The sequence below is a fragment of the Pteropus medius genome, unplaced genomic scaffold (assembly GCF_902729225.1).
Source record: "Pteropus medius unplaced genomic scaffold, Ma_sr-lr_union100, whole genome shotgun sequence".
In the NCBI taxonomy this organism is placed as follows: domain Eukaryota; kingdom Metazoa; phylum Chordata; class Mammalia; order Chiroptera; family Pteropodidae; genus Pteropus; species Pteropus medius.
This window is the reverse complement of record NW_024351729.1, coordinates 23,017,810-23,027,723: the sequence shown is the minus strand read 5'-3', so window position 1 is coordinate 23,027,723 and position 9,914 is coordinate 23,017,810. Positions and strand designations below refer to the sequence as shown.

Here is a 9,914-nt window from a genome sequence, read left to right as displayed (position 1 = left end):
TCTGCAAATGAAAAGCAGGGTGAACACCAACTGCCCTGCTTTCCTCCTGGCTGGTTGGAGAATGCAGGGGTTATGGTATGTGTGCAAGGACTCTAAAGATAGTAAAGTGCTCTGCAAATGCCAGGCACCCCACTAATGATGATGGTGACTAGCCGGCCCTCTGAGACTCCTCAATTCCCAGTCCTGGCCCCCGTCCCCGTGATCACCATCTCTGATCCTACCAGTCTGACCTGCGGCTGCCATTCTCTCCCTGCCCCAAGGGAGTTCAGGCAGGAGCGGTTTGCGGAGCAGTTTGGAGCCTGAGGCTAGAGCTTCCTGCCAGGGACTGGGTGGCAGAGCCACTCCTCACCATTGATTGTGACTGACTTCAGCTGCCCGTCCTCCTCCACTTCCACCCGTTCCTGCCCGTTCTCCATGATTCTGTGGGAGACAGGTCATTCAGAGGGCATGCCAGAGTCTTGCAGGTGCTTGTCCGGGCTCTAGAATGCCACAGTGAGCAGGACAGACGGGGCTCTAACCTCAAGGGGCTGACTCTCTAGTTGTATGCAGCTCCCCACCCACCCGGTATGGTCCCAGGAGGGGCCCTCACCTGCGTGTCGTGATTTGGCGTCCTTGGACAAAGGTGGTGGACGTAGAAACAGAGCGAAAAGCACCAGCCCCAGGACTGAAGGAGAAAGATGAGGAAGAGAAATCTGGCATTGGGACAGAGGAGAAGGAGGAGAGGTCAGGTGAGACAGGGGCTGTGTGCAGCACGCTGCAGTCACAATGGGCCAGGAACCTGTGGGTTCTCCCCACAGAGCTGCCCAGAGGCAGGGCTCCAGATGCACCAGGAAGGAGGCTTGAAAAAGCCACAAGCTGAAGTGAAGGGGTTCCAGGACTCAGAGCTCGTGAAAATGGGAATGGACAGCACTTACCAGAGTGTCCAGGGAAGGAGGAAGAGAAGGTGAAGAAGGGGCCCGAGTGTCGGGAACCCCGGTTCTGGAGCTCTGAGAAAGGACCCAGGTCGTCTGCAACAAGTAATCAGATTAACCATCATGTGGTGAAGAGATTTCCCCCAAAAAATGTATGAATCCTGCCTTTAAGTTTAAAAATATAAGCTGCTAAGCAACTGGGTACATTTCTAATTTCTTCTCCTGCTTGGACTTATTTATGAATTAAATTCCTTTTTAATATTTAATATTTAGTATGAAAAAGTTCACTAGTAAATTCTGTCCAATGGGGGAGGGAGAGAGGAAGCGGGGACAGATAACTCCTTCTGTATAAGATAATCAGTATAGTGTAATGTCAGGCAGACATAGCTCTAAGTCTGGCTCTGCCATCTGCTGTGTGACTCTAAGTAAGTTATTTGAATGTGCCTCAGCTTTCTCATCTGCAAATGGGTATAAAATTATCTGCCTCGCAGGGTTCATATTAATCACTCCAAAAAGCGATATCTGTTGTTGTTTGTAATAGCATTACTATTGTCACATGATGCTCTGAGTCTTGTTTTCATGACTGTCATTGTGAAGGTCTAACAATGTAGTATTGTTGCTGTCATTTAATAAGGCGAGTCTCTGAAGTGTCATTACAGAGTCATGTGAGTTCAGGCCTGTGTAAGGTTCTGTCCAGCTTTCACTGGATCCACCCCCACAAAATCTTCAGTTTGTGGAATGTGGCTTCCCTCTCAGTCTCCCAGCTGACGGAGGGTGGCCCTGGAGGGGGAGGTCGAGCTAGTCAGAGGTCTCCTGAGTCCACTCACCAAAGAGCTCTGAAAAAGGGTCTCCACTCCCGAAGAATTCCCGGAAGACCTCCTCGGGGCTGCGAAAGGTAAAGGTGAAGCCAGGCCCACCACTGCCAGCTTCCGCCCGAGATGGGCCAGTTCCTGGAGAGGCAGGATGAGAAGGAGACTTAGGGCATGCATCATGCCTGAACCAAGGGACCCCACCTCAAGCATGGCTAGGAACCCCAGGAGAATATCCATTGCAAGAATCTTCCCTCCCCTGCTCCTCCCTGACCCACTGCTCCACTTACCTGCTCCAGTCAGCCCTTCCCGGCCATAGCGGTCATAGACCTCTCGCTTATGCTCTGGAAAGAGAGACTAGATCATTTCTCCCTCCCTCTGGGATGCTGGCCTCCCCTTTGGGCTAAGACTCTCAGAGGACTGCCCAGAGACTGACATTTGGGGGACAGAAAGGTGCACAAGGGGACATTGGCTATAGGTTTCAGCAGCAGCACAGCCCTTTACATAGTGGCTGCTTCTCATCTGTAAAATGGACTCAATAATAGCACCTATCTCACAGGGCTGTGCACAAATTAAATAGGATAACCCACAAAATGGCTTAGCACAGTGACTGATATAGAGTAAGTGTTCCACAAATGTTAGCCAGTTATTACTGAGTTATTATTGATCAGGGCTTAGCCTAAATGACAACTCTTTCTGGGACCATCATAACAAAATCAGTGCCCATTATTCCCTATCACATCCTCCTGCTACCCGCCTTTGGAATACTCTTGTCTATGCATTTAATTGGTTAATGTCCATCTTCCTTGACCAGATGTGATAAACCCTTCAGGACAAGGACAGTGCCTGTTTGTCTTCCCTTGGTCCCCAGGACCAAACAGGGGCCCAGCACCATAAGCGTTCAACGAATCGTTTTTGAATGAATAAATAAAAGACCTAGATTTGTATTCTAGCTCTGTGACCTTGAGCAAGTTACGTCACCTCCCTCAGCCTCAGTTTCTTTGCCTGTAACATGGGGGTGATAAATCCTGCCTCGCAGGATGGCTGTGAAGACTCATGGTGATTACGTCTACCACTGCCTGGCACAGAGGAGGCTCAGCATACATTGGTTTCCTGCCCTGCGTCCTTCCCTTCGTCAGGATCCAAGCAACTACCAGATCCCGGGAAGCAGATACTGAGCACCGGAGATTAGGGGAAGAATAAAAAGGTGCTATGCACATAGCAGGTGCTCATTGGAAGCAAAAAAGGGGAAAAGTTCCAAAAGTCCCTGTGGGAGGGGGACACTTAAATGCCAGGTTCCAAAAGGCATTTTGGAAAAAGACTAGGGTGGTGGTAACATGGCTTTGGGAAGGAATGTAACGGGGCATGAAGTGGGAGTGATAGGTGCTGCCTGCCCTGACCCCGGCCCTTACTGTCCGACAGCACTTCATATGCCTCGGCCACCTCCTTGAACTTCCTCTCGGCAAACTCTTTATTCTCCGGATTCTTGTCTGGGTGCCACTGTAGAGCCTTCCGACGATACCTGCAGGAAGGGGTCAAGTGTTGGCACTTCCCACCAGGGAACAGAATGACCCATTTTCCCATTAGCCAACCTTTGTCCTTTCACCGCTCAGCCCAGTCCACGCAGCTACTGGGGCTGCCTCTGTTGCCATGTTTTAATGGAATCCCTGTCTGCCCTCTGCAGCCAGTGGTAGGACTACTTGTATTGGCAGATGACAACGTGAGGGAGAGAAAGCCTCAGCCCTTCTCTGGGGCTTGCAAAGGTCAGGAGCTCCTTTTGGCCATGGAGAGTACAGGGGCGCTGGTTCCTCCTGGTCACACTTGCCTGGGCATCTTTGCACTACATCCTGAGAAAGCCCACACCTAGGGGCTGGGGGTTGGGATAGGAGAGGAGGGGAGAGGAAGGGGGCGTTTACTGGGAAAAAAAACTCACAATGCGGCTCTCAGCTGGACTCCACGCTATGGACTTTCTCCTACTCATCCAGAGGTCTCCTTCCTCCCTACAAGTGTCAAAGACCTGGTTCCCTCTGCACTGCCTCTGAAGGGCCCCATAATGGCGGAAGGTGGGGGCTTTGAGAGGCTCTGTGATGCGCAGCGGAGGCACTTACGCCTTCTTGATGTCATCAGCGGACGCACTTCGCGGCACGTCTAGGATCTCGTAGTAGGATGCCATGGCAACTCGTCAGTAGTCAGGCGGGCCTCCTTGGGGCTGCAGGAGAGAAGGACGAGTCAGACAGAAAGTCCCAAGGGCCCCTTCCTGGGGCTGGAGCCCCCCCAGGTGGCGGGAGGCGCTTCCAGGGGGAAGCAGAGCCCACTGGACTCTACTTGGGGCGGATGACTAGGCTCGCTCGAGCAGCCTTATCGGCCCCCGCAGGCCGGTGCCACGGGCTATCTCGGTGCCCAGGCCCGGGGAGCCCTATCGCAGACCCATAACTCTGCAGCCCGGATCAGAGCCCCCAGCCTGACGGGGCACCCTGAACCGCACCTCCTCCGCCTGGAGTCCCTGAGCTCCTGCAGCGCCCCGCCCCTGCCCCCCGCCGGGAACCGTCTGGCACCCGCTGCCCGGCTCGCGGCTGCTGCGTAGGACGCGCCCGGCCCAGCTGTGCGCGCAAGCATGCGTCAGCTGCACGGAAACTACTAGAGACCCAGAGGAGGCCGGCTGGGCCAGTCACACGGGGGTGGGGTGGGAGGGGTGGAGGTGATGCTGCTGCAGGGGATGCCGGGAGATGGGGGCGGAGCCAGCTATTTTAGGCTGGCACCAGGGCGACGTCATCCCCAGCTGGGACTTGGGAGAAAGCTGCAGGCTCCATCCAGGCATGACGCACTCACCCACAAACGAGCCACCCGGTCCCTGGTCCTTCTGTCGCTTTTCCATAAACGGGCTCGATGATCGATGGTTTCTCACCCCGGAGGAAGTCACCACCTCAAAGACTCAGATTCCCCTCTGAGTCTTTCTCCCCCTTCTTCAGATCCCAGCTCTAGCCCGTCCTCAAAAGAGGCTGCCCCGACTTACCTAATATAATAGGTCAGATCTGCATCTTAGAGCATCTCATGGCATCATCCTTTACCACACTTATCAGAGCTACAAATTAGCATTTATTTGTTTGATTATTCACTTTCACCTCTCCCAGTAGAATGTAAATTCCACAGGGCAGAAGTTGTGTCGTTTTTCTCACTAGCGTATTAGGGCAGTGGTGGAATTCAGAAATAACCATTGGATGAACAGACAGCAAACTTCTTACTGACAGTTTTGACACATTTGGGGAGGTGGGGCTGAAAGGTAAAAGGAAAATAAAAAGGTAAAATTCCCTGGATTCGAGATTTTTCTTCACAAAATGATTCTGAATAGACTTCTTTCGCCTTAAAATGATTCCTGGGCTCAGACCTCATAAGAAAGTCAGAGAACCTTCCAGAACTGGCTCCTGTTTGATGTCATCTGGGCTGATCTACCAAGCATTAATTGAGCATCTTCTACATAGTAGATACTACCAGGGTGTAAAAAGAAGAATGTAGCCCAATCCCTGCATTCCCAGAGCTCTAACTTGAAAAGATACCAGCCCTTCAATCTAGCCCACTGGGAAACTCCAGGCTTTGGAAACAGACCTCCTGTCTTTGTAAACTGGCACTCCTGTATGACTTGGGGAAACTTTGGACGACTCAGTTTTTCCTCCCTACAAGTAACGCCTAGGGCTGTTTGAAAGTCAGATGAGGCGTGGTACACAGTAGATCTCAGTACAGATTCTCCCTGGCATTATGACTGGCCCAAGCAGTAATGGTTTTGTGAGTCCAGAAGAGTGTTTTTAGACTGGGTGACCTAGAAATGCTTCGCCAAAGAGAAGGGCTTGAGCAGACATGAGAAAAGAGAGTGGTGTGCATTTGTCCGTTTCCCTGGCTGTCCACAGTTGGAGTCTCCTGCCTACATTTGGGGAGTTCCCATTCCGTAGGCCTTGATGGGTGGCAAGCCACCACCTGCCACAAAGCCTGTACGCTTGCTCTTCCAGACTTCTCGGCTCCAAGGGTGTAGGCAAAAGACATAAGCTCTGCCAGTCAGAAGCTCCCACTGGGATTTTGAATCTGGAGCAAGTCACAGAGAAGCTAGGGCAGTTGAGAATTCATTTCTGCAGGGGTGGTGGCGACAGCAGAACCAGCCACGGCCTCTAGTGTCTGGAGGAGGAAATGTCATCCTCTGTGCCTGCATGGGAGTGGGTAGAGGAGACAGGGGTCTTTTAGCCAGGCTGTCCAGTGCCCTGACCTTGACTACAGTGCTTGCTACCCAGCCTTCCTTGGTGCCTACCTGTTTGCAGAGATTTGTTTGGCAGCCCTCTTATTGAGTCTGTGGGCTGTCCAATATCCCTCTGTGTGTGTGTTTTCTCTTTCTAATTTGCCTGAGTGAGTTTTTGCTTTTTACAAGAGTCCTGACTGATCTTGGTATAAGAGGAAGGAATAAGTTAGGTTAGGTCACTCTAAAATCTTCCAAATCTTTTTCTCCTTATTTCTCTTCACAGACATTTGTCTAGCATCTACCTGTATGTAATATTATGTTAAGAATAGGAATACAAAGAGGTTTAAGTTTCGGTCCCCGTACTCTAGGAGATAAAAATCTAGTTGGGACATAGACAGCTGGGGAAAATTTTATGAAATGCATCTAGCAAACAGGGTTATTTCCAATAAATTAATAAAGGACAAACAATGTCATTTTTTAAATGAGCAAAGGACACAGACAGCACAGTTCACAGAATAAAAACTACTAGCTTTTAAACATTAAAAGATGCTCAATCTCATTCATAATGAAAATTATAAAAGAAAGCTGTGACAAAATACTGTTTTACTTATCAGGTAATTGACAAAGATCAGAAAGTTTAATATATCCAATGGGCAAGGCTGTGGGCAGAGGCATTCTCATATGCTGGTAGGGAGAGGGTAGTTTGGTATAACTTCTAAAGAGAGCAATAGGGGGTATATTGAAGTGAAGTGTGTAGCCTTTGACCAGCAATTTCAATTCTAATACTTTATAGTTGGATATGTGTGCAGAGAAGTATGTACAGGGTTGCAGCATTCTTTTCAATAGCAAAGAATCGAAAACAACCTAAATACTCATTAATAGCAGACTGGTTAAGTGATGGAATAAAATAGAATATAGTAAAATACTATATTGTCACCAGAAAGAATGAGGTATATTTATAGGTACTGATATGGACCATCTTCTAGATTTATTGTTATGTGAACAAACAAGTATAGAACAAAGTGTATCTATACATGTACACGCACATTAGTAAAAATGTAGATGTGTCTGGAAGGAAGCACTAACAGAAAAGTTGACAGTGGTGGCTGCCAGGAGGGCAACCAGTAAAGGAGACATTTTCACTGTGTAGACTTATTTTTGCTGTTTGTAAATCTCTCTGATATTTTTTGAATCCTGATGCGTGTGCACAAAATAACTGCATGAATACATACAGAAATTTTTAAAAATCTATTTTGGGAAATAGGATATTTCCCAAATATAGCAAGAAGCTAAGTGTGACCATACAAAGCAGTCAATGCCAAGTACCAAATCAGTGATAGAGATGCAGTAGGTGCCAGGAGAATCTAGAGGAGGGAGAGCTCCCCAGATTTGGATGGGTTCTGGGTGACCATGACCTAAGCTGGAAGGAATGGAAACATTGAGAAAAGAAGGGGGAATGGTGAGAACAAAGCTTTGGAGGCAGGCACGTTCCTGACACATCAGGGACGAGGGAATAAATACGTCGGGCAGATTCTGAGGCTGAGAATCTGTCTCTTGTGCCAGTCTGCAGAAGGTAATTGTAGTCTAGCTTTAGAAGCAGCAGGGATGAAAGCATTCCCCTGCACTGAGGAAGGACCCAGGAGCCAGGCTGGGTGGTGCTCCAGCTGCCCCATGGGGGTCTGGGTAGTCACCTCTCCATACCCATACGCAGGCCAACCTAGGCTTGCCAGTGCCTGCCACCAGAGTTTTTAGCTGGGCAGCCTCTCGGGGTCTGAGAGGAGATGGCCTTACAGATGCCCAGGGTGGGCTGGCTCGTACAGCAGACAGGAGGGGAGCCTGGCTGCTTCTCTGGATGCCCAGCCATAGGAGACTCACCTCCCTTTTGGCCTCCTTTCTGACCTCTCGAAAGTCCTCACCTAGGGGGAAGGGTTTTCCAGAGGGCACTGATGACCCCCGAAACCTGGCCCCAAACACGCCTCTGCCCTAGTTCAGCCTAGAAGCTGAGTCCCTGCACCACCCACCCCCCAAACACATGCCCTCCACCGGAGTGCCTGGGCAGGGGTGTGTCTAGGGGAATGCCACTCTCCTCCCTGCCTTCGAGGCACCTGAGTCACTGTCTGAGCATTGGGGACCTGGCAGACCCAGAAGAGGGGGTGTCTGGAGGGGTGCCTGGAACTGCTGTAGGCAGGAGGAGAGGTCATCTGAGGAAGGGGAGGCCAGCAGCATAAGCTCAGTCTGAGGAAGGGGAGGGCAGCAGCATAAGCTCAGTCTCAGGCTGACCTGGGTTTGAATCCTCACTCCTCCCTTTCCTAGCTGAGTAACTTTGGGCACGTCAATAACTTCTCTGAGCTTCAGTCTCTACATCTGTAAAATAGGCATTCATTTTACAAGTCTATTCAACAAATATTGAGTGTCTAACACATACTGGGCAACATTCTGGAGCTGAGAGGAGAATGGGCATTGTTCTCATGAATCTTCTATTCCAGTGCGTATAACTTTTTTTACCTCAATATTAAACAAGATGATATGGATAGAGGGGCTAGAACATAGTAGGTGCTCAATAAATGACAGCCGTTTCTTGGGGTTTGAAGGGCTCCCAAAGTAACCCCTCTTCCCTTCCCAAGTTTGAAACCAGTTGAGAGAGAAAAAGACACAGGAGTCAAATAGAGATTTGGAATTCAGTCCTTTTAGTGGAAGAATAAATGGATTTGAGGATATAGCTGAGCTATATCCTCAAATACTCCCTCTGAATTAAATTATGCACCCCTCCCCCCACCACACAAACATATGCAGGCCCTCTCTTCGTAGGACAGAGCTTACCCTGTGAGCTTAAATCCTCAAATTGGAGTTGAGAACACTTGCTCTCTCTGGGCAAATGCTTCCAAAACAGTAGAAGGAGACTGCTACGCTGGGCATGCCCATTTTTTCCTGTAAACTTCCCACCACCCAGTTTCTTCCACTCCACCCTCCACTTATTACAAAGTAATTATTGGGACAAAAGTGACAGGGACAGGTGATGAGTTCCAGATAAGGAAGGAGTCACTCCATTTCCAGTGCTGGTATGTGCTATATTTGCCTGTTTTCTGTGAGATCCATCCCCCGACCTTTCCTGTCCTGCTCGGTATCTCACAGGGTGCATCCCCTTTTTCCTAGGCTCCTTTGCCAATTAGTTTCTATCTAGGTTCAGCCAACGGGAGTTGCTGGCTAAAGATTGAAAGTGGGAAGAAGGAAGAAGCCAGGATATTTCTCTCCCTCTCTCAAAATCAGGGGCATCTCAGACAGTGGTTGTATCTATTCCACGGCTCTGAATCCCGCCAAATGTCCCTCCCACCTTGGTCCCTCCTGCTCCCTCTGGAAAGTTCTGCTGCAGCTCCAGCTCCAACCTGGTATCCCAGCTCCAAGGCTCTGCCATCACTATCTCACCCCTTGACCTCCAGCCCCAGGGGTATAGCAGCTTCTTGGTGTTGCTGACTACCTTTCCAGCATCAATCCTGGGAAAGGGAGACTGTAGGAATGGTCAGCCGAGTGGAGGGCAACGCTGAGCACTGGATCTCTCCAGTGTTGGAGGTGGGGTTGGGCAGCCCAAATTTCAGCACCTCCAATGGTTAAATCATTCTTCCAACCAAACAGGGGCTAAAGAAAGTCCATATACAAAGATTTTAAGGGCAGCCATCTAGTTGGAAGTAGGAGGTTGAAGCTGTGCTTGAATAACACGGCATAGGATTGAAAAATGTGTCAATTGTCTTTTATCAAAAAGCGGCGAGTGTTGATGGAGCTTACTGGAAGGTAAGCCCCCACCCCCACTCCAGCCATTTTTCCATTGCTCCTGCCACTGTGCCACTGTTCTGCCTTCATGCAAGCTTCTGGACTCTCTAAACCCAAACTTCTTGCCCGAAGAAGACAAAACCACCATCTAAAAGGTGAACACCAGCTGCATCATCTATATCAGACTGCTCTAAGGTACCACTTCAG

The 9,914-nt window shown here is 49.7% G+C and overlaps 1 protein-coding gene across 1 annotated transcript; it reads right to left on the bottom strand.

Annotated features, from left to right (window-relative positions):
- Positions 1–29: 29 nt before the first annotated feature.
- DNAJB2 (DnaJ heat shock protein family (Hsp40) member B2) lies at positions 30–4,403 on the bottom strand. The gene is made up of 8 exons (XM_039844851.1): positions 4,206–4,403; positions 3,829–3,929; positions 3,133–3,242; positions 2,011–2,064; positions 1,739–1,861; positions 915–1,007; positions 590–692; positions 30–420 (listed from the first exon to the last, which is right to left on the bottom strand). Exons 2-8 carry the CDS (start codon positions 3,891–3,893, stop codon positions 306–308), a joined length of 663 nt encoding a protein of 220 aa, XP_039700785.1. The 5' UTR covers positions 3,894–3,929; positions 4,206–4,403; the 3' UTR covers positions 30–305.
- Positions 4,404–9,914: the final 5,511 nt, after the last annotated feature.